At 49.1% G+C, this 25,238-nt stretch overlaps 8 protein-coding genes across 8 annotated transcripts; 5 read left to right on the plus strand and 3 right to left on the minus strand.

Moving 5' to 3' along the window:
• Nucleotides 1-281: 281 nt before the first annotated feature.
• Nucleotides 282-1,357, minus strand: H6S33_002089 (uncharacterized protein; the record flags this gene model as incomplete). The annotated part of the gene is made up of 2 exons (XM_044833438.1): nt 282-472; nt 646-1,357. The coding sequence occupies 2 exons, from the start codon at nt 1,355-1,357 to the stop codon at nt 282-284; spliced, it is 903 nt and encodes a 300-aa protein (XP_044693232.1).
• A 4,422-nt stretch (nt 1,358-5,779) lies between these two features.
• H6S33_002090 (uncharacterized protein) lies at nt 5,780-6,560 on the plus strand (the record flags this gene model as incomplete). The annotated part of the gene is made up of 5 exons (XM_044833439.1): nt 5,780-5,864; nt 5,957-6,090; nt 6,160-6,229; nt 6,302-6,399; nt 6,486-6,560. The coding sequence occupies 5 exons, from the start codon at nt 5,780-5,782 to the stop codon at nt 6,558-6,560; spliced, it is 462 nt and encodes a 153-aa protein (XP_044693233.1).
• A 113-nt stretch (nt 6,561-6,673) lies between these two features.
• On the minus strand, nt 6,674-8,016 carry H6S33_002091 (uncharacterized protein; the record flags this gene model as incomplete). The annotated part of the gene is made up of 7 exons (XM_044833440.1): nt 6,674-6,860; nt 6,923-7,263; nt 7,317-7,553; nt 7,612-7,655; nt 7,719-7,765; nt 7,824-7,863; nt 7,929-8,016. 7 exons carry the CDS (start codon nt 8,014-8,016, stop codon nt 6,674-6,676), a joined length of 984 nt encoding a protein of 327 aa, XP_044693234.1.
• A 1,283-nt stretch (nt 8,017-9,299) lies between these two features.
• Nucleotides 9,300-9,749, plus strand: H6S33_002092 (uncharacterized protein; the record flags this gene model as incomplete). The annotated part of the gene is made up of 4 exons (XM_044833442.1): nt 9,300-9,367; nt 9,431-9,525; nt 9,577-9,632; nt 9,693-9,749. 4 exons carry the CDS (start codon nt 9,300-9,302, stop codon nt 9,747-9,749), a joined length of 276 nt encoding a protein of 91 aa, XP_044693235.1.
• Nucleotides 9,750-10,889: 1,140 nt separating this feature from the next.
• H6S33_002093 (uncharacterized protein) lies at nt 10,890-14,526 on the plus strand (the record flags this gene model as incomplete). The annotated part of the gene is made up of 8 exons (XM_044833443.1): nt 10,890-11,553; nt 11,635-12,033; nt 12,097-12,287; nt 12,365-12,487; nt 12,545-12,649; nt 12,724-12,859; nt 12,912-13,896; nt 13,953-14,526. 8 exons carry the CDS (start codon nt 10,890-10,892, stop codon nt 14,524-14,526), a joined length of 3,177 nt encoding a protein of 1,058 aa, XP_044693236.1.
• Nucleotides 14,527-15,454: 928 nt separating this feature from the next.
• H6S33_002094 (uncharacterized protein) lies at nt 15,455-17,177 on the plus strand (the record flags this gene model as incomplete). Its single annotated transcript, XM_044833444.1, has 4 exons — nt 15,455-16,064; nt 16,139-16,205; nt 16,276-16,456; nt 16,530-17,177. 4 exons carry the CDS (start codon nt 15,455-15,457, stop codon nt 17,175-17,177), a joined length of 1,506 nt encoding a protein of 501 aa, XP_044693237.1.
• Nucleotides 17,178-17,560: 383 nt separating this feature from the next.
• On the plus strand, nt 17,561-21,343 carry H6S33_002095 (uncharacterized protein; the record flags this gene model as incomplete). The annotated part of the gene is made up of 10 exons (XM_044833445.1): nt 17,561-17,639; nt 17,710-17,799; nt 17,863-17,925; nt 18,004-18,228; nt 18,312-18,451; nt 18,509-19,661; nt 19,723-20,150; nt 20,229-20,727; nt 20,816-21,213; nt 21,293-21,343. The coding sequence occupies 10 exons, from the start codon at nt 17,561-17,563 to the stop codon at nt 21,341-21,343; spliced, it is 3,126 nt and encodes a 1,041-aa protein (XP_044693238.1).
• Nucleotides 21,344-21,760: 417 nt separating this feature from the next.
• Nucleotides 21,761-24,819, minus strand: H6S33_002096 (uncharacterized protein; the record flags this gene model as incomplete). Its single annotated transcript, XM_044833446.1, has 5 exons — nt 21,761-21,873; nt 21,937-22,179; nt 22,382-23,318; nt 23,379-24,101; nt 24,160-24,819. The coding sequence occupies 5 exons, from the start codon at nt 24,817-24,819 to the stop codon at nt 21,761-21,763; spliced, it is 2,676 nt and encodes an 891-aa protein (XP_044693239.1).
• Between the last annotated feature and the right edge of the window lie 419 nt (nt 24,820-25,238).

The following is a 25,238-nucleotide window of genomic DNA, read 5'->3' on the forward strand; positions in this document are numbered from 1 at the left end:
AACATAGTGTATCCGGAGGTACTGTTGCGGGGATAAGAGTTGCACATTATAGAATACCCCTTACTGTCTTATATCTTTCAATTGCAGTGAGTTACGGCATTTATTACACTGTTGCAGGAACAAATCAAAGCTTACAATCACATACAACTCCTTGCATAAACTTGCAGAAAAGAAATATCAATTGTAATCAGCTGTAAGATAGTTGCGAGAGTTGCAAACACAAACTTTCTATTGTTAAAGCTATTGGAAATGTTTCTAACTAACTTAGAGTCTGATTACATTTAATCTTCCATTTCGTTCATGATATCCTCAATTGCATCAGCCACTCCCTCCACCGCTATCAAAAGCCTCCACCATTTTTCCTTGGTAGTGGACCGCTTCCTCTTTGCAACTCTCCTATGCCTGTCTGCACCCTCCGCAGTAACTGTAGAAGAGCTTGCAATGAGTGCAGAGCGTTCGCGAGGTTTAATTTCTATTGCATATGTTTGTAAGTCACTGTAAACACATTGTAAGACATTGTAGGAATTGTAAATTACATACCAGGACGAAAATTGCAATATTTGCCTTGGCTATTGTAGTGGCAATTGGTGCAACTACCTGCAAACATACCCTGCACAGTTACACATTCAATAAAAGGGCCCTTACCGTCAGTACAACAGTCACAAACTGCCTCTGCAAGTTCACCCCTGCTGTATCCCAATATAGCCTCAACATTAACTGGCCTTGCCATATTAAGACCCCTGTCTTCCTTAACCATAACAGGTCTAATCCAATCCATACTAGCCAATTTCTTAGCAGTAGCAGTATTGGTAACACCACCCATTACTAATGCCTCAGCAGCTGACTCATGATACTGAATGGGGCGGGTATCGGAAGGCTTGGCAGCAGGGGTGCCTGAATCGGAAGGCTTGGTAATCGGCTCGGCGGTATCGGAAGGCTTGGCAGCAGTGGTACCAGAAGCAGAAGGCTCGGCAGCTGGCTCGACGGTATCGGCTTGCTTGGCAGCTGGCTCGGCAGGAAGCTCAGCGGTTTTAGAACTCTCGGCGCTCTTAGAAGCCTTGGCAGCTCGGGTGCGCTTGGTGGGAGGCTTAGCGATAGGCTTGGCGGTGGCTGTAGGGGTGCCAGAATCAGAAGGCTTGGGAACCGGCTCAGCGATTTCGGTAGGCTTGGCGGTTTCGGAAGACTTGACAGAAAGTTCTGCGGTTTTAGAACTCTCGGCGGTTTTGGAAGCCTTGGTAGCCCGTGTGCGCTTGGCTGGAGGCTTGGCAGCCAGGGTGCACTTGGCACGAGGCTTGGCAGGAAGTTTGGCGGTTTTATTGCTCTTTGCAGACATGATGGGGGTAGTAGTAGTAGACATTGTTTGTGGATGATGAATTGTTTGTTGATGACGATGAATGAAGTGGATAAGAGAAATTTTCTGGCTCTATTTATTCATCATTGGAGCAACAGTAACCCGCCCAACTTGAAGTTGCAGCAGTAACCCGCCCACTGGCATGTTTCCAGAACCCTCCTTCGCGGTCGCGAAGTGGCCACTGCTAGTATGTATGTACAACTAAGCACTCAATTGGTAAAACAAAATCGCCAGAATCGATTTTTCCAGGCTCTTAACCAACAATGGCTGCGAGATTCCCTTCGAAATAAGTAAATAAGTATACGCAGCGTGTATCTGTATGGGGGATTGTGGAACGTTAGAGCGCGAATCACAGTGGTGCTGCCGTCTCTCACTAACTGCATTAGTCTAGCAGTCCTAAATTTGGGCAGGGGCAAACTACCAGGTATACTAATTGAGTAAAGTGGGGTGTGTTGAGATGCAGTTTAGGTCAGGGGCACGACTGGCTCGTGCGCATACAGAAAGTAACCCGTCAACGACGGTGGTGCGCAAGCCGCTGGCTTGCTCCCAGCGTCAATTGTTCCTATTTTTTGATTCCTCAACGACAGGATGGTTCTGAAAATTCAAAAAGGCTGAAAGGATGTCTGGCAGTATGTGTCCTGTGCACAGTACCGCGCATATAGGTATATATTTCACCAAAGGCGGCACTGAAGTTATCATGCGTATGTATGTTCTGGATATCTGGTAATATGTTTTGTTTAAGCACCTTATCTAGATCTCCCTTGTTCATACTGTAATCACCACAAAGTACATGAAGTAAGGCTATGGACTTCTATCTCCTGCTTCCCTTACCTACAATACAATGGGTACTGCAATTATCACTGCGGTGCTTGACAAACGCATAGAGATGTCCACCACCATGGCCACTTAAGCCCTATGCATGCATCATGGCATCACTGACTCCGGTTTCTGGATGTTCCCTTCTCCCCGGTCAATTTTTGCGCATATGTTTACTCAATTTGGCGCAGAATTCTCGACTATACCGACACCGCTACACCCAGCCCTAGACCATCGCAAAGCTTTGAACACCCTCGCGTTTGGACCGGGGTTTCGACACTAGGAATAAACAGATCCCCACTGTAGAGTAGTTTTATTAGGCATCATGCCACTTTCAAAACTCCTCCTCATCTCCACGACTGAATTTACGGTGGAACCGAGAGAATCCCATTCCCACTTTCTTCCAACCTCGTTCAGTGAGTGTAGCCATGCAATAAAAGCCACGCCGCCGCCGCAAGTTATAAAATGTCTCAAGGCTCAACTTCCCCCCATAATGCCATGGGTGATGCTTACATAGCCACGTTTTTGCCTGCAAGGCTAGCTCGGCTGCAAAAAAGGGAAGGGAGGTGGGAAAATTGTTTCGTTGAGATGGTGCATCGACATGGCGCGGAAACATTTTTCGTCATGAAGCATGATCTTAATTCGATGCTGCCGCCGGATCCAAATTGATACAGCACTTTTACTGTTGGCAGCAATTGGACCCCGCAGTTCATATCCTAACCAGCTTCGATTACCTTCGGACAATCTTCGGTGAACCCGTTTTCGAGGTCAGTAGGGCGAGCGCCTAAACCGACCAACAGGAGGCCTTCCCCTCACAGCCCTATAAACAGGAGATCACTCGCTTGACAAATCTGGAGGTTCGACCAATCACATGAAAAGTGTGCCTTGAAATCAAGACGCGTTCTTTTTTTTTATTCTTTATTCCTGACAGCTACATATGAGGGGCATCTGCATTATCTATGATCTGCCCAATTAAAAACCTGGCCGATTGGTTTCCGGGGAATCATAGTCTCGGGGCTCGTGTCGAGATTCGAGCATGAGCGAAGAGGCGGTAAACAAACAAACAAACAAATTAATACTAACTGGATGAACTCTCGTTTTTTTTTCTCGAAATGCTCCCCACCATGAGGATCCTAGGAATAACTACCCACATAGGCATCATGATGCGAGAGCTGAACACGCTTAAGGCTTAAAGGGACGGACTCAAAGAGAGATCCGCCGAAACATCCCTAAAATGGTTGTCTCAACCCCACGTGAGCACGTTGGCTATTCGTGATGCGTTGATACGTGACTGTTCGGGAAGAATAGGTCGATCCTTGCTCTTTTCCTTCACTCTACAAAAACCCCTGCAGTAAAAAGCTCACGAAATATTCCGGCGATAAGCGACCATCTTTTTGCTGGCGGTGACCGCAAAAATACCCCGTAAAGAACAGGGAGGATGAATATTCAAGAACATGCTACGCAGCCTACGCCGTAGCCCGGTACCTGCTTAACCCAGGAAGGTCCCTGTATAAGTGCGTTTTTCGCGGTGAATGTAAGAACAGTAAACGTCACAGCCGTTTGAAAAGTTAATTACGGATAGTGTAAAGGCTGATATGGCTTTTTTGTAGCCCTCATTGAAGATCTCAGCATATACGAATTTTGGCCCCAAATTTAACCTGCTTTGAAACAAATGCGTCGCTGATCATGGGTCATCGATGGATGGATCGTGCTACGTCTTCTGGCGGCTAACTCGTATGTATGGCGCTATTCAGATAGGTAGATAACTCTACATTTATCATTGACTCAGATATTACAGGTTGAGAGGTCTTTTTTTTTCTTCCTTGTCTTACACCTGGGACCTACCGGTACTCCAATTATTGATCGTTCCCTATCTACCTAGTGCCTCGGTATCCCGTAATATCACCGCTCTCCAGTGTCATGGCGCCGGTTACACGTGAGCATAATTTTTAGTTGCTAGATAGTTTTGGACAAGATGTGGAGCCTTAAGGAACGACGAGCCATCTAAGACTTTCCCAACAATCATTATGACCTTGGTACTCTATTACTACATGATGTTCCCGTTCGCTAGCAGTATGTACCTCCGGCTTCCCCGCTCTTGGATTTCTAAAAGATTTACTAGCATCGAGGCGATGTAAGCCACGATATGCTGTGTAATGGGTTGTTCCATTGGGACGCTGATATTGCCTGGGTAAAGGTTAGTTATGCGCACAGACCGACAATGGCGACAATTATCTAGACATATAATTTGACGAAATAACTGCTAATCGGCGGTATCTACCCAGGATACTTGGGTTTATGTGTATTGGGCCTTTGGCTCCGGATCGACGGGTACCAAGAGCTGTCCGTGATATGGGTTCAGTGGGAGGCTCTTGAGAAGATCATAGCTGCACGGTCGTATGACCTGCTTGATACAAGTCAAGATTATGGTGCGCAGCAAGACATATGAGGCTCGAATGGTTGGTAGTTGATGCATAACTTTAGAGTGAAGAGGGTCATCTTGGAAATCTGTGCATGTGTGGTCTCAGGATGGAGATGGTGCAGCTGCAGCCGCCCGATTAGTAACAAAAAGTATCGTGCAGAAGGCCTCGCAGAAAAAGAAAATGCGGAATGATGTAGGTAAGTTCCTTTGCTGCAAGTGTTTCAAACGGCCTGCCTGACTGTTTGGTTGCTCAAAAGTTAATCGTGAGAAAGAAACGCGAGTGATAATCTGTGAATCTATATATATGGAGGATTTATTGCTTCGTCATGCGGGCTGGAAATCTATTCGTACCACTCCTGTGCCCCATAATATACATGTGCAATGGTTTATATCCAACGGGAATCGGTACTCTATTATACGTCTTTACAGTGCGTACATGTAGTATCCCGGCTCTACCACTGATACGCTGCGAAATCTAGGATGATCTGTTATCTGGATTTTTCACCTTAGCATATGTATCTTCGCAGCATCATGTACATATGTATGATACATACGGTGTGATGGGACCTTCGAGTGACTGCCATGTGTTGCCTATCGATCTCTTTGCAAGTTTCTGGTACATAGTTGATGCGATTTTAGTACCTTTCCTAGTCTGGGGGCCATCTATCTAAATTTGTGCGCCGGGGTTGTAGGACCAATTAAATGATACGTAAAGTCTCTTTTGAGGACGTGCAGAATTTTGGGAGTCATTTTACTAAGTTACCCCGCGGGTCTAGTAGGTTACTTGGCACCCCGAGAGTGGCCTTCTTTATGGGAAACACCGCTTGAAAACTTAGACCTGTATAGACTTTAATCATCGACCCCCGAGGGACAAATTAGGCAGTAACATGATTCGAGTGATCATAAACGAATAATAAACCTAATTTTAAAACTACCGACTCCGACTGGCCCTATCTTTTATTAAGTTTTTACACAACATCGAGCGCTCTGGGTCTCGACCTGAAGAGTTTCTACTCAAAGGAGGACTAGCGATCTGCAATCGTGCGCATCAGTACTAGTATCGTGACCTTATTTGATTTGCTTGGCAACATAGCTTGTCTTTATCGGTAGCACTCCGCATTTATCGACATCCAAGCAAATCCCATCATCAGCTACCTATAAAATCACTCTAGCACATTTACTCCGCAATCATGAGCGATCTTATCCACGGACTGACCAGTGTCGAAGTCGCAGAACTTACAAAGCGGACCATTGCAGCTAAAGACGTCGCATACTGTAGGTGTCTTTTGTACTGCTGCTACTGCCGTGGTTAAGCTTCACGGCAGCTTTCTCGGAAGTCATGTTGATATAAGTCCTTCCGAACCTAGGTCCGTACTCAAACTTCCAGGTCGGTTGCGCTCTGCTTTGCGATGATGGCTCGTGGGTCATTGGTGCCAACATTGAGAATGCCTCATACCCGGTCACAATCTGCGCCGAGAGAGTGGCTCTGGTAAAAGCGATTGTAGGTTCAAAATTGAGATTTGCAGAACGTCTTGGCCTGATACTGACATGAAGCGGGGGGGAATTATAGACAGAGGGAAAGAAGAAGTATAGGGCAATTGGTGTAGCCACAAACATTACCCCGCCGGCATCACCATGCGGTACGGGGCTCTACTTTTGAAATTTTCACGCTTGGAACTACACAAAAAGTCTTAATCTAATCGGATCAATAGGAATGTGCCGTCAATTCATTCGTGAATTTGCGAGTCTTGAGACGCCTATTTTCATGTACGACAAGAACGCGGAATACGTGGTCAGGACACTAGAGCAGGTGAGAATAAAAGAAGGAGTCATAATTAGTCCTGGAAGTTTTTAGAATCATACACTGACAAATTCCTTTCACTTTGTCGTCGTCAGCTCCTGCCTATGTCATTTGGCCCCGATGATCTCAACCATGCTTCGGAGCTCCCCGGCCATGGCGATAAGAAGTAAGTACAGAAATTAGAGTACTTTACAGCTTGGACCATTTGATGATATTGTAGCGACATCGTTTATATAAAACATTCTATTTATGGTAAAAATGATTCCTAGTTGAACTTGTCTGCCTAAAGTTTTGGATCTTCGCTTTCGAACAGATTCTTGAAAGCTTGTCCAACTTCCAACGAAAGATCGAAAGCTTGTAGAGCCCTTCCCTTTTTCTCATATGCCAGCCGTGAACAATTTCTTGTCATAGCTGAAGCACCAAATGCTGACAATGCAATCAATTCAGAATCAGATAAAGAGTTGTCGTGTCTAATATAAAAAAATCCCGTCAATACTTGAAATAACCGGGAATATGTAGATCGTTTACTTACTTCCAGAGTCTATCTTGATATGCCTTTTTCCAAGCCAGAAAAGTAACCAAACATCCTGTCAACGTATCGCCTTGACCTCCACTTCTTTTCAATCCTCCCTTGAGATCGCAGACCATTGTATGTTTCCCATTGGATATATAATCCTTCGGCCCTTTCTGGATAATAGTAACCCCTCCAAACGCCTTGGCAAGCCTTGAACAGATTTCCGTCTCATCACCATCAGAAGGCTCAATCTTCATGGTTTTACACAGTCGCTCGAACTCTGCTTTGTTTGGTGTTAAGATGGCGTGTGTATAATTTTGGACCACCGACGGATGATTCTGGACCAGGAAAAGTCCATCCTATCGCAAACTGAGCATCATTTACTGCTGGAACAAATGAGGAATATACTTACGGCATCTACAACAAAAGGCATTCCTTTCTTCTTCGCTGCTTCTATGATCAATTTGGCCGTATCTTGCATTAAAGAGTCTCTCCCTAACCCTGGTCCAATGACGATGGCATGAAGCCGGTCCAGCATTTCCTCAATCTTGGTACTAATCTCCTCGGCCGTATCTGTCCCTTTCTCGCGGTGGTGCGACTGCCGCATGTAAGGATGTACCATGATATTAGGAGAATATGCTTTGATCACCTAAGGAAAAGTTATACGTCAGAAGGTAGTTTTGAATTTGAAGATATGAGAATATCACTTGAGCAGCTTGAGGTTCACAAATAACGTGGGACATATCCGCGCCTATACATTTAAACTTTAGCTAAGGTCACCAATGATTAATTCTGTGTGTAATACTGTACCCACCCATCAACGCAGACGCATTTGCAGAGAAAAACGGCGCGCCCGTGTAGCTAAATTTGGCAAGTAAGCTGTTATGTCAAAATCAATGAAAGGGTTTCCAAAACTAACTCTTCAGAACCACCAATTACGGCAACTCTTCCCTGCTGTCCTACGGTAGGTGAGATTTATTGACCTCCTGTGTTTTGATTTTTACTTATGGACGAAAGATAAAACCTTTGTGCATTGTTTCCAACAGAGGAGGAATGAACTTCCTGACCCTCATGAGGAGCTCTTTGGGCGTTGGTGTAGGAATTGGTGGCATTTTTGTTGGCGTTTAGAGGAATTGAGAAAATTGGTATCTGATGGCTTCAAGTCAGTGAGGTTTGTGGTGTTGAGGTTTGAGAAAGAAGGTTTGTTGTTTGGTTCTGCTTATTGCTTTACGGGAACGGCGTCATCAGTATGACGTAGGGACCTATGCGGGGTGTTCCGATCATCACGTGAGAGCATTTACAGTGAATCATAAAATATCACTCGGTCTCTGTTTTGGTGTTGTTTTTGAATTAGTGATTTTGATAGGCTAATCGAACAATATTACATATGATTTATGCTCTAGTCCCAGTTTAGTGACTGGGATAAGAAAATATGCTTTACCCTATATCTATGTGATTGTAAGTTTGGTAAGCTCAGTTAGGATGTGTATGCGTATTTCCGATTCAGGGCACGAGCTTAATCCAGTAGTACTGGCAAGAGACTTTAAACGATTAGTATTTGATGAGCATGATATGTATTCAAAAGAATACAGATTTTAGTATAGTACCACGCATATATCCGATCCCATTTATTTTCCAGGGTTCTTGCAAGCTTCTAGATCTTCGATGTATTCGCAGCTTAGACCAAGCGTACCGGGAGTTAACTATAGATACCGAGAATCTGATAAGATAAACACACCTATTTCACAGCAAGATTCTCTTATCAAATTCTTCGTATTTACCCTCAACACCCGGTACATAGAGAATATGAATATCATATTAAAAGCTATGTATCTTATTCCTTTGAAGCTAGGAATCAGGAATGATGCTCATGCCTGTGTAACTGTGATGGCTCTAATCAAGAGAATATACCCTTTGACAAGGATTGGGAGAAAGATGTCCTGCGTTTGCAATCTCAGTGGCCTAAGGCATCACAAGCCACATTAATTATTTGACGATCTTCTAGATCTACCGACTGAATCCTGTTTGCACCCATCCCCCAAAGAGCGCATTTTGGTCATTTGCCATAAAACCTGTAGCTAATCTTCTAGAATGCCAAGAATTAATTAAGTGAGCTGCCGATCACTGACGCAGGGCTGCGGTAGGATCAACAACTTATGTAACTGGCCATGGTATCGCAGGTATTCAACATTCGAAAATCCTGCAGTCGGGCTCTATGACGTTTATCACTCAAGGCTACTGTCAATGTGATTGAACACAGTAGATCTATATAATAGGCCCTCATCCCGACCTCTTTTGTTCTACATCTTCCCAGAAACCTTTGCATTACAATACTGCATCCAACCTTATCACAACTACAAATAAATCTTTACTTTTATCTCAAATCACAATCAACATGCCTTTGACTACCCGCCGCGCACATGCTACTCGTAGCACTACTGTTGCTAGAAAGCCATCTTTAATGTACCGCCTTACCCACCCTGCGGGAACCAGAACAGTAGGGACCAGATCAACAGTGGGAACTAGAGCGACCCGCAGAAGAACCAAGGCTACTGGTCCAGCCCCAGTATCGACCCACCGTCGTGCTCGCACGAAGCCTACCTTTGGTGCTAGGATTCATGGTTTGTTACATAACTTTATTTGGTATCGAAGCTCTACTAACATTGGAAAAGGTATGGCAAAGAAAGTTGCCGGAACTCTTACAGGGTCCAGGACCAAGAAAGCTCAGGTAGGCACTCCCATAATCAGGTTCATGTGTGTTTATTATTCCTTGCTAACAAGCTGCCAGGGAAACGCAATGGCGAACGGTAGAACTCCCGGATCTCGCCGCAGGAGACATTTGTAGATTTTCTAGTAGTCGAGTTATTAGAGTCGAGACTAGACAATATGACCTGCAATAGCTTTCGAATTTCTTATCTTCATTATTACCCTTTACACTAGCTTTTTCTGCTCTTCTTAGTAATAGTTTGTTTTCATTTGTATTTGTACGATTATGTAGTTTTATAACGAATCAATGAGTCATGAGAAATCTTCTATAACACATGTAGTAACTGTAACTGTGATATGGTTAATGATAGATATTTGGAGGTCAGGCCAATGCCGCGCCATGAATACATCTAGGTAACGGCTACGGCCGTCGCCGAAGGTCAAGTATAACATCTATCCTACGTATATTTAAAGCAGAGTGCTTTACTTACACGCATGGGGTATGCCAGAATCTCGGAAACCAGATTGGCTACAGGCGCCCCATAGATACTGCATCACAGGATATCTTTTTCGCTGCTGGTACGCATTCAATCCCACAGTGACAGACGGTACATACCGGTATGTAGGTACAGGTACTACATGTTCTCTTGGTTTCAAGTTCCGTGATCTCGGCTGCTACTACATACTTATGGCAAACCCACCCGGCATGCGCATGCAGTTGTGCAGGTTCAAGGTATTTCAAGTTTCAACTGCCACGGACAGTTATATTTAGTTTGTGGTTAAACAAAGAACTAGGTGTCCCAGACACTTTGTTTAGTATCTCGCTCAAATATCTTGAGCTTCGTCAGCACCCCTATCTTCGAACACTACCGTAGGTACAATGTTTCCAGAGATCGAAGATAGGTCTGATGACCACTGTCCAGCGATGTACCGTAGGAGGTACTGTAGCTATCAACCCCATCCATGTAGGTACAGTGTAGTTACTTATCGGTGCCCCACCATTTTTCCGGGCGGGGCCACTTGGCGCTGACTCGAGAAACGAATCAAAAGACGGTCTAGTCTTCAGCTCTGGGAATATTCCCCGCAGGTACAGATCCGTACACCTGCCTAAGTACCTCCTCCTACATAAGCTTTCGACGTTCCACATTGCGCAGAAGCAGCCCAGCCTCTACCTCCTCCTCTTGACATTACACCGCTGTAGAGTCCGATTGCATCTTCATCCCCAATTCCCCAATCATTTATCGTAACTTGCCCTTTCTAAACAGGACCGTCCTCAGTAATGCCCTCTCCCGACAATGTACCTTTGGTGGCTTCCCCAGACGGCTCGGAAATAGATGAGGATGCGTCTATGCATCGTGAAACATCTACTGATGGTGGGAGTATCGACCAAGCGAATAATGATGGAGTTCTTTCATCGTCGCCCGAAGATGATCACGCGGAAAGAAATTATAACGGCGGGAGGGATGGGGAGAGAAAATCTGCTTTTTTTGACTACAAACAAGAAAAAATATTGAAGCAAACAGATGCGAAGCTGTTTTACCAACCGCAGCAACCAGGGGGCAGTGGGTGGAATTCACCTATAATGCGAGCTTCGACCTGGGGCGGTGGAGGGAATGTAAGTAGAGCCGCCAGCGTCAAATCAATCAACTCTTCATACCAACACCCAAACCCGCATTCACACGGACATCAATACTTGGGACCGGCAGCAGGAGCAACAATTGGATCCAGTGTCGCAGGTGCCAGAGGTATGGGCGCACCAGTAGCACCAGTGGGACTGGCCTCCCTCGATAAGCCCAAGGAGCACGAAGGGATACAGGCACCAGAGATGGGCCGTTTTGACCCTCACGGCGTCATATCAAGTGCCCAAGATCTGGCACAGCCGCATGACATTGCCTCTTCGCATGGAGAGGCCCCAAGTGCTCCAAAGGGATCATATGTAGACAGTAGGTGCCCTTGGATCAAGTATCCAGTATTCCAATTTCAACCAGGGGACAATATCAGTAACTCGCTTTCAACTGAAATAGAAGATCCTGTACTTTCTAACGAGCTTACAACTATCTATACCAATGTGCAAAAGATCTTGGACCTTCGCCATAAGTATTTGCGGGTTTCCCTCCAAGGCCATGCCGATAATCCTAAAGACGACCCTAGCTGGAAGATTTACCCACCCCCACCAGCTCCTGTCTGGGTTGAAGATGCACAACGTCCTTCCACTGCCCAAGGTGAAGGTTCTAGCAACACTAACTGGGGCACTAGTAGTGGGGAGTTGAGACCAAGAACTGAGCTTGAGAAGAAGGGAAGAAAGCCAGGGCACAATATCGGGGAAGACTTTGTGCTTGAAGAGTGTGAGATCCCTACGGAAGATGAGATGGAATTTAAGCTTGATGATCAAGGCGTATACCAGGTGTATGAAAACAAGAAAGGTATTCATCGAGCTTCTCATGATGTAAACTTGGGCCGTAGATCTAATGTTGCATGAAAAACAGCGCTTGACGTCGGCATGCCAATTATTGCTATTCCAACGCTCCGAGAGTACTATATGGATCTGGATCAAGTACTTGACATTTCCAGTGATGGCCCTAGTAAAAGTTTTGCCTTTAGGAGATTGCAGTATCTGGAGGGGAAATGGAACTTGTACATCTTGCTGAACGAGCATCAGGAAATGGCCGACTCGAAGGTAAGTGACTCTTCAGCTGAGGATCAATGGTTCCAATCCTGATATTGATATCAATTGCTAAACTTTTGGACGGATAGAGGGTGCCACACAGAGACTTTTACAATGTCAGAAAGGTCGATACGCACGTTCATCATTCGGCCTGCATGAATCAGAAGCATCTTTTGCGTTTCATCAAACACAAGATGAAGAAGAGCCCCGACGTTAGTCGAAATTTCACCATTGGTATCGTTGTTCTAAATGCTGATTTATTATCGTAGGAGGTTGTGTTGTTCAGAGATGGAAAACATTTGACCTTGGCGGAGGTGTTCCAAAGTATCAATTTGACTGCTTACGATCTCAGTATTGATACCTTGGATATGCATGTTAGTAAAAAATACTTTGATTTTTTTTTTTTTTTTACCGAATCTTTACGGCAAGTCAACTGACATTACCACAGGCTCATACAGATTCCTTTCATCGGTTTGACAAATTCAATCTGAAATATAATCCGGTCGGCGAGTCACGTTTGAGAACCATTTTTTTGAAGACCGACAACGATATCAGAGGCCGTTACTTGGCAGAAATCACTAAGGGTATGCATAATTTATACAATGTTCCATTTTCAGTACTAACAGTGATATCCAGAGGTTTTCGTCGATTTGGAAGCCAGCAAATACCAAATGGCTGAATACCGAATCTCAATCTATGGCCGCTCTGAGGACGAATGGGATAAACTAGCTGCATGGGTCGTAGACAACAAGCTCTTCTCTCACAACGTCCGCTGGTTGATTCAGATCCCCAGACTTTACGATATCTACAAGTCCACCAACCTCCTTAGCTCATTCGATGAACTTATTCGAAACATCTTCAAGCCTTTGTTTGAGGTTACCAAGGATCCGACTTCTCATCCAAAGCTTCACATCTTTTTACAAAGAGTTATTGGTTTCGACAGCGTAGACGACGAAAGTAAAGTAGAGAGAAGGACATTCAAGAAGTTCCCATTCCCCTCAGCTTGGAACTTCAAGACAAACCCTCCATACAGTTACTGGGTCTACTACCTTTTCTCCAACATCGCCTCTTTGAATGTATGGAGAAAGCAGCGCGGATTCAACACATTTGTTCTCCGGCCTCATTGTGGAGAAGCAGGAGACACAGATCATCTTGCTGCCGCGCTTCTTTGCTGCCATTCCATCAGCCACGGCATCCTGTTGCGCAAGGTCCCGCTCTTGCAGTACATCTTCTACCTTGACCGTATTGGAATTGCCATGTCCCCTCTGTCCAATAACGCACTTTTCTTGGCGTATGACAAGAATCCGTTCCTCTCGTACTTCAAGCGGGGATTGAATGTGTCGCTATCAACAGATGATCCCCTCCAGTTTGCATTTACAAAGGAGCCATTGATCGAAGAGTACTCCGTTGCCGCACAAATCTACAAGTTGAGTGCTGTTGATATGTGTGAGCTTGCCAGAAACAGTGTGTTGCAATCCGGATTTGAAGGTGCTGTCAAGGCGAGGTGGCTAGGAAACGACTTCCATCTGCCGGGTGTTGCAGGCAATATGATGGACAAATCGAATGTTCCCAACATCAGAATGGCTTTCAGGCATGAGACCCTGATAGAAGAACTTGCAATGTATGTTTCCATTCAAAGCACAAAGCTTACAAGGCATTTCAGCTGATTTTATCTAGGATCGAACGTTACACATCCCAAGCGAGTTCCCAGAAGCCTTCCCACGCCACTTTGCAGACAAAGCTCCTACTCCCGACTTCGGCCGTACAAGGATCACGTCCTCACTCTCCCACAACAAGCATGCAAACAAACCCAACCTCTGTAGCCAACTTCTCTACTACCGCATCAATGGGAGGACGACCGGCTTTCCTTGATGCTATTTCCCCGGGATCATCTAGGTTGAGCACATCATTTACGCCTTATGAGATCTACCAAAACCCCATGAACACTGGCCTAAATATTGCCGGGACCGATAGAGGCCACAACAGCGTCGATGGCACTCATACTCCCACCCATCCAACCCTTTCAAGGGCGAACACTCTCGCCACCAGTACGGTGATGGATGGTGGGGGTTCCAGGAGCCCCGGCGGGTACATTGACGGTATGAAGGATCTGCATATCAGTGGATCTGAGCCGCGTGTTTGGCCAGGGGCGTTTAGCAGACGTCAAACCAGTTTATCGGAGAAGGAGGGGAGCATCGCCAAGGCAGAAAGGTCTGGGAGTGTCGTTGAAGAGACTCCAGAGGAGGCTTAAGTTAAGGGGTTGTCGATACCGGGCGCAAGGGAATAGTCTTTTATTTCATTTTTTTCTTGAAGTTTCCTTTTTTCTTTTTTTACTAGGCATAGTTGTCATATCTTGCAATGTTGAGCAAGAAATACCACGAATGATCATGGACTTTCTTTTTTACCCCCATCTTTCGTTTTGGTTTGTCAGAGGTTGTTAGCATAGCATATCCGGTCCGGACGAGACTCACGGCGTACGTAGTTGGTTGGGAGAATTGGGTTTACTATTTAGTGAGAGAGTTTTTCAAGAAATAGTTACATTGCTCGCACATACAGGAGTAACTGTTCATATACACGATGTGTTAGCTTCGAGACCTATAGGCTAAGCTGCAGCAGCCCGTTTAGTCTCAATCACCATTCCTTCCATCCTTCATCATCCGAGCAACAGAGCAAAATAGCCAGGACAGTCTTCTCGAGACCTATCCAGACCTCAGATATGTGGAAAGAACCCATCCACCAACAGCCTGAAAACGAGTGACTATTCACACATACGAGTGACTACCCATGATGCCAGCCGAAAGGGCCTTCGGGACAAAATATCCCGGGATACCGATCATTTCCCCGGAAGTCTCGGCAGCACAATTGGCAAATCCTGGTTAACGAGCAAAGGGCAGATCTGCAGGTATTAATAAACGCTTGCTGTTTTATACATACACAGCATGTGCCTGCAGATGAGCTTGAATAATCTTGGGTATGCATATATGGGGACATATAGCCCGAAGGAGCACGGGCTCTTGGAAGAACTTCCCTTGGGCCCGGCGGAGGAGCTGTGTTAGTAGTGTTAGTAGTAGTAGTAGTAAGTAAAGTACCGCTTTGATACCTGTACATCCAGCTATAAAACCGCCCCCCCCCCCCATACCCACAATGCCAGTTCAACAACGACCTACCCACCATCCAAAATGGCCCGCCTCCACCCCCTCCTCCTCCCGCTCCTCTCCGCGCTCCCTCACGCCCTCAGCACCCTCACGCCCTACGCCGGCCCGCTACCGGCACACCTCACCCGCACCCCGCTCGGCTTCGCGCACGACAGCACCGGCGGCGGCCTCCCGCCGCCCGCCAACACCTCCTACATCGTCACCACCATGCCCTCGCTGCGCGCCGCGCTGCAGCTCCCCTCGCCCAAAACAATCTACGTGAACGGCACCCTCTACGGCAACACCATCGCCGACAACGGCACGTCGGCCGACTGCCAGTGGTACATCGACCACTCGGCGTCGCCGGCGTTCAACTTCACCATGTATGTGTTGAGCCTGAACGCGACGTATGTGGCGGCGGTGGACGCGGCGGTGGATGCGGCGAACGGCACGTGGGAGGGGGGGGATGCGAGTGAGTATCGGGGGAGGCTGGGGAGGATGAATGGGTGGCGCGGGCAGGCGCAGAATGCGCAGAAGGCGTGGGAGGCGGTGGAGGTGGGGGGCGGGACGAGTCTGGTGGGGTGGGGGGAGGGGGAGGCGGGAGATGCGTTGGTGGGCGTGAATGTGAAGTTGAGTAGTGTGGATAATGTGCATGGTGAGTATTGCGCTGTGCTGGAGTGGACGGTGTAGGGAAGGGGGGGAGTGGTGGTTAATTGGTGGATTGTGTAGTAAGGAATCTCCGCATCGTGCCGCCGCAGGACTGTTTTCCGGCGCCAGAGACGTATCCCGCGACATGGTGTGTAGCAATCCGATCATTGACCCCCCAACACAACCTTCCTATCAATGATTGATTAACCCGCGTGTAGGAACGCGAGATACGACGCAATCTCGGCCGTCACGGCGACAAACATCTGGCTGGACGGGCTGATCCTCGAGGACGGGCCCGAGGACGTGCAGCCGCAGCCCTTCCTCGGCGGGTGGCTCGTCGATAGGTTTGACGGGCTGTTTGACGCCGAGGATGGATCGGATAATATCACCTTCTCGCACGTAAGACACCCTTCACTCTGTGTCTGTAGCATAGTGTAGAGATGATCTCTGACCTTCTTTTGCGCGCGAGCAGAACATCGTGCGCAACCACCACAAATCGCTCCTCTTCGGCGGCGGCAACAAGGAGGCCGACCGCGACCTGGGCAAGATGCGCTTCACAATCTACGGCAACCACTTCAACAACAGCGACTCGCGCAACCCGCTGATGCGCTTCGGCACCTTCCACCTCGTCAACAACCTCTTCGACTCGACCAACAACCAGGCGCCGCTGTTCCCGGCCTCAAACGCCACGGACGGCGACGGCGACGGCGACGACGACGGCGACACGGACGTGCACCCGTTCCAGTACCATCTCGGCGTGTACAACCAGAGCAGCGTGCTGGTGAGCGGGAACGTGTTCCGCCAGGGGGGAATGCATGCGCAGGACACGAGCAGGGTGTTTACGTATAGCGATTTGACGCGCGCGGATATACCCGCGAGGCTGTGTGTGAGGCCGGATGAGGGCGGGGTCGGGGACACGTTTAATGGCGCGAGCGTGGATCTGGAGGAGGTGGCGAGGGGCATCTTTGAGTACCAGGTCGGGCTGGGGAAGGCGGTGGAGGGCGGGCTGGTGTGGGGGTGTGATGGCTTTGGGGGGGCGGAGGTGGCGGGCGGGTTTGCGAGTGCGGAGGAGGTGGAGAGGTATGTGTTGGCCGAGGCGGGGAAGACAGGGGGCGATTGATGTGGATTCTCTAGTTTCTGTTTTTGTTTTGTTAGTTTTAGTAGTTTTGTTATTCTCGTGTTCGGCCTTGACATGTTTGGGGTTGGGGGGGGCATTCATGGTGTTGAAGAATGGACGTGTGTGTGTGAGTTTGATGCTTGACTGCAGAACCGAGTGAGAATGCATGCTCGGCCACCCCACCTCGCTTATCGACAAGCCCATCTCGCAGCCCTCGCATCCCCCCGTCCACAAGTGATGATACTAATAGATACATGTACCCATACCCATACACATCCATCCAAAACCCCAATCCCCCCCCGTCCACAAGTGATAATACTAATAGATACCCATACACATCCATCCCCCCCGCCCCCCCCCCCCCCCACCATAGCATATCTCCAGCCATGGACGCCCGCCTGTACATGCTCAACGTCGAAAAGGACCCCACCGAGGCCACGCGCATAGCCACCCAGTCCGCAAAACGTATTGTTCCTCTCATTACCACTGTACAATCCCACAGACAGCGCAATCCATAGTAACACTCCCCCCCCAGGTATCGAGAGCAAAGCGCTCAAGCTCCTGGACGTCGTGCAGTCGCTCGGCGAATACCTAGTCGACGACGACAGGACCGTGCGTGCCAAAGGTCTGAGCTGCCCTGCCCGCCCGATAACGCAAATACACGACTGACTAGTCACTGCGACTGCAGCAATCTCCTACCTCTCCGCCGTACTCTCATCGCTCGACTCGAAAGCTCTTACCCGACAACATGGTTCGCCCCCATCCTTCTCCCCCCCCCCCCCCCCCCCCAATCCTTCTCCCCGCCCCAAGAGCTAACCACACAAGCCAGTGGCGGTAATCGCGCAATTCCTCTGCGACCGCCTCGACGACGAAAGCGGGCTCAAAGAAACCAGCACGGGCCTCATCGCGCTGCAGGCCATGGCGCGCTTCGGCAAGGACGAGGCCGTGACCGTCACGGAGGCGCTGTGCAAGGTCGACCTTGCGAAGCACCCGCAGGGGACGCGCTTTGTGGTGCTCACGCTGCTGAACGGGCTGATGGAGAGGCATAGGGACGGTATGTTTTTTTCGAGCGCTCTGGATGGTGGTGGTGGAGGTGGTAGAGTGGTAGAGGGCAGGGTTCTTGCTGACTGTGGATAGCGCTGAAGAGCATGGGCGGGAGGTTTGTGACGGGGCTGGTGGACCTGGTGGGCGGGGAGAAGGATCCGAGGAATTTGATGATTGTGTTTTCGGTCGTCAAGGTTGTGCTGGTGGAGTTTGATATCGTGATGCATGTCGAGGTTTGCATTCCCCCTTCCGAGAGAAACCCACTCTGAATACTCGAAATCTAACCATAGACCCCCCACCCACAGCTGCTATTCGACGTCGTCTACTGCTACTTCCCCATCACCTTCCGCCCCCCGCCCGACGACCCCTACGGCATCACCGCCCAAGACCTCAAGCACCGCCTGCGCGCCTGCATCTCCTCCACACGCTACTTCGCCGCCCAAGTCTTCCCGCAGCTCATCGAAAAACTCGACTCCACCTCCCCCAGCGTCAAAAAAGACGTCCTACAGACCATCGCCGCCTGCGCCACCTCCTACGGCGCCCCCACCATCGCAACACACTCCGTCCAGCTCTGGGACGCCGTCAAGTTCGAGATCCTCAACTCCACCGACGAGGACGAGCTCGCGCAGGAGGCCCTCAACGTCGCCCACGCAATCGCGCAGACCCTCTCGTTCGGCCTGAACGTGGTCCCGCCGCCGACGTCGCCGCTCGCGCGCTTCCTCAAGGGCCTCGTGAAGGAGTGTCTCAAGCTGCTGCAGGAGCCGCAGCAGAAGCAGGCGAAGCCCGCGGGGCAGGTGCTGGCGAAGGTGGCGACGGCGAGCGCGGCGGCGCACGCGTATGTGGTGCAGACGGCGATGCCGGCGCTGCTGCTGATCTACAGCGACGCCGAGGGGATCGCGAAGCAGCGGGCGCTGCTGGAGGTGCTGAATCTGTTCCTCGAGAGTTCTGTCAAGGTGTATGGCAGCTGGGGGGACATGGCGGCGTACCCGGCGCTCGACAACCCGATGGGCGAGTTCCGCGAGAAGCTGTTTGAGATGTACTCCAAGGCGCTGATGGGGTCGACGAAGGAGGAAGCGGGGTTCCGGATCACGGCGCTGCGGGGGCTGGCGCTGCTGGCGAGGCTGAGGAGGTTCTTGGAGGAGGGGGAGGTGGGGATGGTGGTGCAGTATTTGGATGAGGTTGCGCTGGAGAAGGGGGAGAAGGTGGAGTTGAGGGAGGAGGCGCTGAGGGGGTTGAAGGATGTGAGCAAGTTGAAGCCGGCGCTCATCATGAGCATCACTTTCCCTGCGTTCATGGCGCAGCTGCCGGACTACGACGACGATGAAGCGGGCAGTAGCGCTTATACGGGCACGCTGGAGGCACTGGCGAAGCTGAGTCTGGAACGAGCGGTGTTTGAGATCCTGCTCACCAGGATGGTCAACAAGCTGGAAGTAATCCTGCACGGTATGTCACCCCCCTGACCCGCTCCTGTAGAAACAATCATTGACCCCCCACACCCACACAGGCGGATGCGGACCCGCCTACCCCCGCGCCATCCTCTCCACACTTCTCTACGTGCTGCAAAACATGCCCGAGCGCAGCAACGACGACATGAAAGCCCACTTCACGCGGCTCGTGCCCTCGCTGCTGACAAAGACCGTGCTGCCGCTCATCGGCGACGAGGGCTCCCGCGTCATGGCCGATGACTCGGTGCTGGATGTGAGCGGACGACTGATCAACATCCTTGTGCGCGCGCTGGACGTGGAGCAGCAGACGGAGATCATCGGGCAGGTGTTTAACCTGTTTGTGCGCGGGGAGCCGTGTGAGTATATTCCTGCTGCGAGCAGAGAGAGGGTGGCGGCCGAGTTTAGGCCGTTTGATGAGTCGGCGCCGAAGGAGCAGAGCGGGTGCTTTATTATCTTTGCATATGTCCTAGCGGCAATGAGACGAGAGGTGAGTTTGCCAGCCAGCCAGCCCAACCCAGTCCAGTCCAATTTCATGAGCTATCAATCATTGACCCACCACACCCAGATCCCCCTCCCCGTCGACTCCCTCCCCGCCTTCCTCCACTCAACCATCCACCAAGCCGCGCACCCCAAGTCGCCCGCCCACCGCATGAGCCACCTGCACACCGCCTCCCTCCTCACCAACAAATGGCTGCGCACCCCGCAGGACACGCCGCCCCTGCAAGCGCTGACCAGCAGCCTCCTCGCGCCGCTCCTCTCCGCCCCGCCCACCGCCCCCCACGACGAGCTCCTCGGCAACAACCTGCGCATCCTCTTCTTCATCGCCAAGGCGCTGGTGCTCCGCGGCGACAAGCACGGCATGGACATCACGGCCGACCTCGTCGCCCTCCTCTCGCACCCAACCTACGGCGCAACAGCAAGTAAAGGTTTTGCTGCGCTCCTTGGTGATGATGCTGACTTCCTCACGAGGGCCAACCACGCCGTCGTGCGGCTGCTCACGAAGCAGCGCATCTTTGCGTTCTGCGTGCCGAGGATCGTGGACGGGTTTAAAGCCGCCGATTCATGTAACTTCCCCCCCAACCCCAACCCCCACCCTCTCCCCTCCCCTCCTCTCTGTCCGCCAGAAAAAAAAACTAACAACCTACGAAACAGCACTCAAACCCCCCCACCTCACGGCCCTCTCCAACATCCTGCGCAGCGTGACACCCCCCGTGATCCTCCCCTCCCTCCCCACGCTCCTCCCGCTGCTGCTGCAATCCCTCGACCTGCGCGACCCCTCCGTCAAGCTCGCCACCATCGACACGCTCATCGTGACCGTGCGCGAGTCTGCCGACGCCGTCAAGGAGCACGTCGCCTCTCTCGTGGGCCGGCTGCTGTCGGCGTGTGGCGACCGGGAGACCAATCCGCCGCGGGTGCGGGCGAAGGCGCTGCGGTGTCTTGCGGCGTTCCCCGGGGCGCTGAGGGGCGAGCTGGTGTTGCCGTATAGGCGGCAGGTGGTGAGGGGGTTGGTGGGCGTGTTGGATGATCCGAAGAGGGGGGTGAGGAAGGAGGTGTGTATTATCTGCTCTCTTTTCTTTTTGGTTTTGTGTGGGGTGAGTGTGGGCTGACTTTGGGGGTGTGGTATGGTAGGCTGTTGATTGTAGGGCAAAGTGGTTCGCGATGGATGAGCCGGAGGCGTAGGTATAGCGAGACCATCATCTATTTTACACATAGATTGCAGGGGAGGAAAGAAAAGAAGAAGAAGGTACATATATTATAATGGACACAAAAGTTGGCAATAGACTCAAAAGTGTATTATATTCACAGCCCATCACTCAACTGTACCCTGAAATCATCTGCACCCAACTACATACTTAGCAACAACTCGTTTCAGACTAGCGCGTAAACTCGTGCAGATATCATGAATCAGACCGGAAAGTGAAGCACCCCGTAGTAAATCAAATAAAGAATAGCAGCGGCTCCTCAGGTTCCTAAGGCAAAATGACTAGAAAAATAGTCGAAAATAGCAACCAAACATATCGAGACCCCCCAAGCGCCGCCAGTAACTGCTACTAATACAATTCTTATGGGAAAGAAACTCCTTATTCAAACAGGCCTCTACTCATCCTCAACCTCCTTTGGTTTCAGGTGGTCTAGCTTCAAGTATTCGCCATTGAACGCTCTGATAAGCCACTGGCTGAGACGATCGTAGACCATCCTGTTTGCATTATCTGTAATAATGAACATAACCAGTTAGGGGTTTACAACACACAAGGGGCGGTGAATGGACTTACGGAAATAAATTGAATGGTCAGAGTCGGGGAACACGTGAACATCATAGTTTTCCACACTAGCAAGGTCCAACTTGTCCAGCAATGTAAGGGAATTCTGGAGATGGACGTTGTCATCGGCAATACCGTGCATCAAAAGAAAGCGAACGTTTTGAGAGATCGCCGTCACATTGCTGATTGCCGAGCTTTCGTAACCGTCAGGATTGTTTTGTGGGGTATGCATGTAGCGTTCGGTATAGATCGAGTCTGTTATAACCACAATAAGCTCTAGTCATGGGAATATATAGCTCCGAGAGCTGAGCCAAAAAAAAAAAAAGAAGACAGCTTGGAGCTATCATTGAGTATAGCTCACACAAATGTGAATACTCAATTTTGCTGCCAAGATGTGCTTTTTGTTTGTCTAGTTCTAAGGGCTCTAGAATTATAGGGAGTGGGGAAACGGGCTTACCATAGAATCGCCAGTCGGTAACGGGTGCGACTGCCATACCATAAGAGAACGTCTGGCCAGCATCTTGTTCCAGAGTTTTGAGAGTCATGAAACCACCATAGCTCCATCCCCAGATGGCAATTCGTTCCTCGTCAACATAATCCTTGGCTGCCCATATCTTTGCAGTCTCGATCTGATCATTTGCTTCCCAAGACCCCAAGTCATCTCGGACAGCGACACGAGCCTTCCTCCCGATAAATCCAGTTCCTCGCCCATCTACAGTGACGACGATATACTCAAGGGCTCCAGCAATGTAGGCTTGGAAATCAATCTGGAAACTCTTGGTAACAGACTGGCTGCCTGGGCCACCATAAACTTGGAAAAGGACAGGATACTTTTTCTTCGGGTCAAAGTTTGGGGGTCGTCGCTCAACAACTTCCAAGTCGAAGCCATCGATATTTACAGTCGAGTAGTGGAAAGTGGGGAGTGCATATGCCGCTGCGAGCTTTGCAAGCGCTTGATTCTTCTCAATATCTTTCTCGAATGAATCGCCTTTCTTGGACTGTGTGCTGACTACCTTTTGCCAAGGAATATCGGGTCCAGAATATGTTAGTAGGGCATAACCCGCCAGTTTTGAGAAGGAAACATCATAACGTCCGTCTTCAGATACGTTCGTCAGAGCGCGTTTGTCAGAACCGTCGAGTTTGACGCTATATATGTGTCTCTCGATGGGGGAACGCTCAGTAGAAACATAATATACCAATCCGTTTTCCAAATCAATCGCAGAAGGGGCGTCAACAACTTCCCATTGACCGGATGTCAAAAGTACGGGCGCTGGGTTATCAAGAGGAGTAAAATATGCCAGATGATCGTATCCTTTATGAATGACAGTGTCAATATATCCGTCATTCTTCCGGCCTTTAGAAGGATCCGCAGGAATATATTTCGTATTTTGTGTCTACACCATGGTTTAGATCTTTTTGTATTTCAGAATTCGGGATAGAGAGATTTTACTAACCACTTCAAGCCAGCCCCCATCGAGCGATTCAACATCTACTTCTCTCACAACCTTTCCAGTCCGTGTACTAACATCAATCAAAACCATTTTTAGAAAATCACTTTCGCGATTACTTTCTTTGATGAGGACATTTTCCCCTCCAGCCCACAAGACCTCTGTAATCAATCTATCATCATCAGAGAAATCGCCTTCAATGTCAACAGAGAATATTTGCTGCTTCTCCACATCATAAAAACGCAAATCAACCACAGGGTTGGGCGCGCCAGCTTTTGGATACTTGATGAACTCGAGTTCTGGATAATTTTCCTGGCCAGGCTCAGGGATCTCGCCTGAAGGACGCGAAACGAAATACTGAATTGGATATTCAGGGACCTCTGTCTCATTTGTTCGCAAAAAGGCAAGATGACCTCCATCTGCGCTCCACCAAAGTGCTTTGTTTCCAGAGAATACTTCCTCTTCATAAACCCAATCAGGAATACCATAGAACAACTCTGTCCCGCCATCTCTAGTAATTTGTGTGACTTTGAATACATCTGACGTGGTCTGTAGGTCTAGCTGATGGATGTATAGGTTGTTGTCAAGAACAAAGGCGATAGAATTTCCCTGAGGAGACCACACTGCCAACGCACATCTTGCCTCTGGATCAGAGGGTACAAGAGGCCGAACAACTTTTGTGGCGACATCATAGATCCAATATACAGCAGTGTACGAGTGGCGCCAATTCTAAATAATTGTTAACACAAAATAAGGCCTAGAATCACAAGACGCGAGAGAGCTGTACCGATTGAACATCCGATGCCACGAGGACGCGTTTTAAATCCGCACTAGGCCACGCTTTGGAAACATGAATCGGTTGTCCATTGCCCTGCAAGGACCTGCTTTGCATTAACACGATCGTATTGCTGGTATTTGTAACATCGTGTACCTCAAGGAAGTTATTAGATGAAGGGGGATTCTGTGTTAAAAGCAAGCCGTCCTCTGAGCCAGTAGCACCGTCGATCCATTCAATCTCATGTCTTCTACTCCTCCATTGCCCTCCCATGACTTGATCAAGTGTGATAGTCTTCCCCAAATGTGATGGTAGTGTTGAATCGGGGGTATCTGCCCATTTGTAATGATCTCTAGCAATGTATACCACAAGGGCCAGGGCCCAAGCTCCAACCATCACAGCTCCAAGGATATACACAGCTCTTCTAACTTTCCTTTCAGCAGGTTTGAGACGGGATTTTCCACCCTCAAGGTCATCATCACCGTGCTTTTCCCTGTGAATGGGCGCCGCTGGGTTGTAATCTGTGTCATCTCCATCACGATTTATCCTTTCGAGAATGAGGGAAGTAGTTGAAGTAGAGTCTATAGAAGACCTAGGAGAATCACTAGCTTCTCCTCCAAGTACTCGCGATGGTTGTCCCTCCACGTCCCGATAGGGTGCTGGATCGTACATTTTGTATAAGATGTTTAGGATGAGTTGTTCTCCAGTAGAGCGCAACTCCAGGTGGAAGAAGGATCTTAAGTTACTGAGGGAGAGCTTGACCCCTGAGGATGTGTGAGGTGGCTTAAGCCCTGTCCGGTGAGATCTACTAAATACATATGCTTGGAGCTTCTCAGGCGGTTAGGTATTGCATTGGGCGATCGTCGCTAGTTACATAATCAACGCATCTGTATCCTTGTGACCAGGAACATGTAGGTACTGACTCGAGACTACTTCATGGAGTTTGATTCAGTATTAGGGTTAGGGATCTTTTGTTACGGAAAAGATCAATTTTCGGTAGACGAGATGTACATATATTAGTTAGCACATGGCGGAAAATGACACACTTCACTATCAAGATCCAAAATGATAAATCACAGTCAACATTGTAA

The sequence above is a fragment of the Morchella sextelata genome (genome assembly GCF_020137385.1).
Source record: "Morchella sextelata strain SCLS chromosome Unknown scls_12, whole genome shotgun sequence".
Lineage (NCBI taxonomy): Eukaryota > Fungi > Ascomycota > Pezizomycetes > Pezizales > Morchellaceae > Morchella > Morchella sextelata.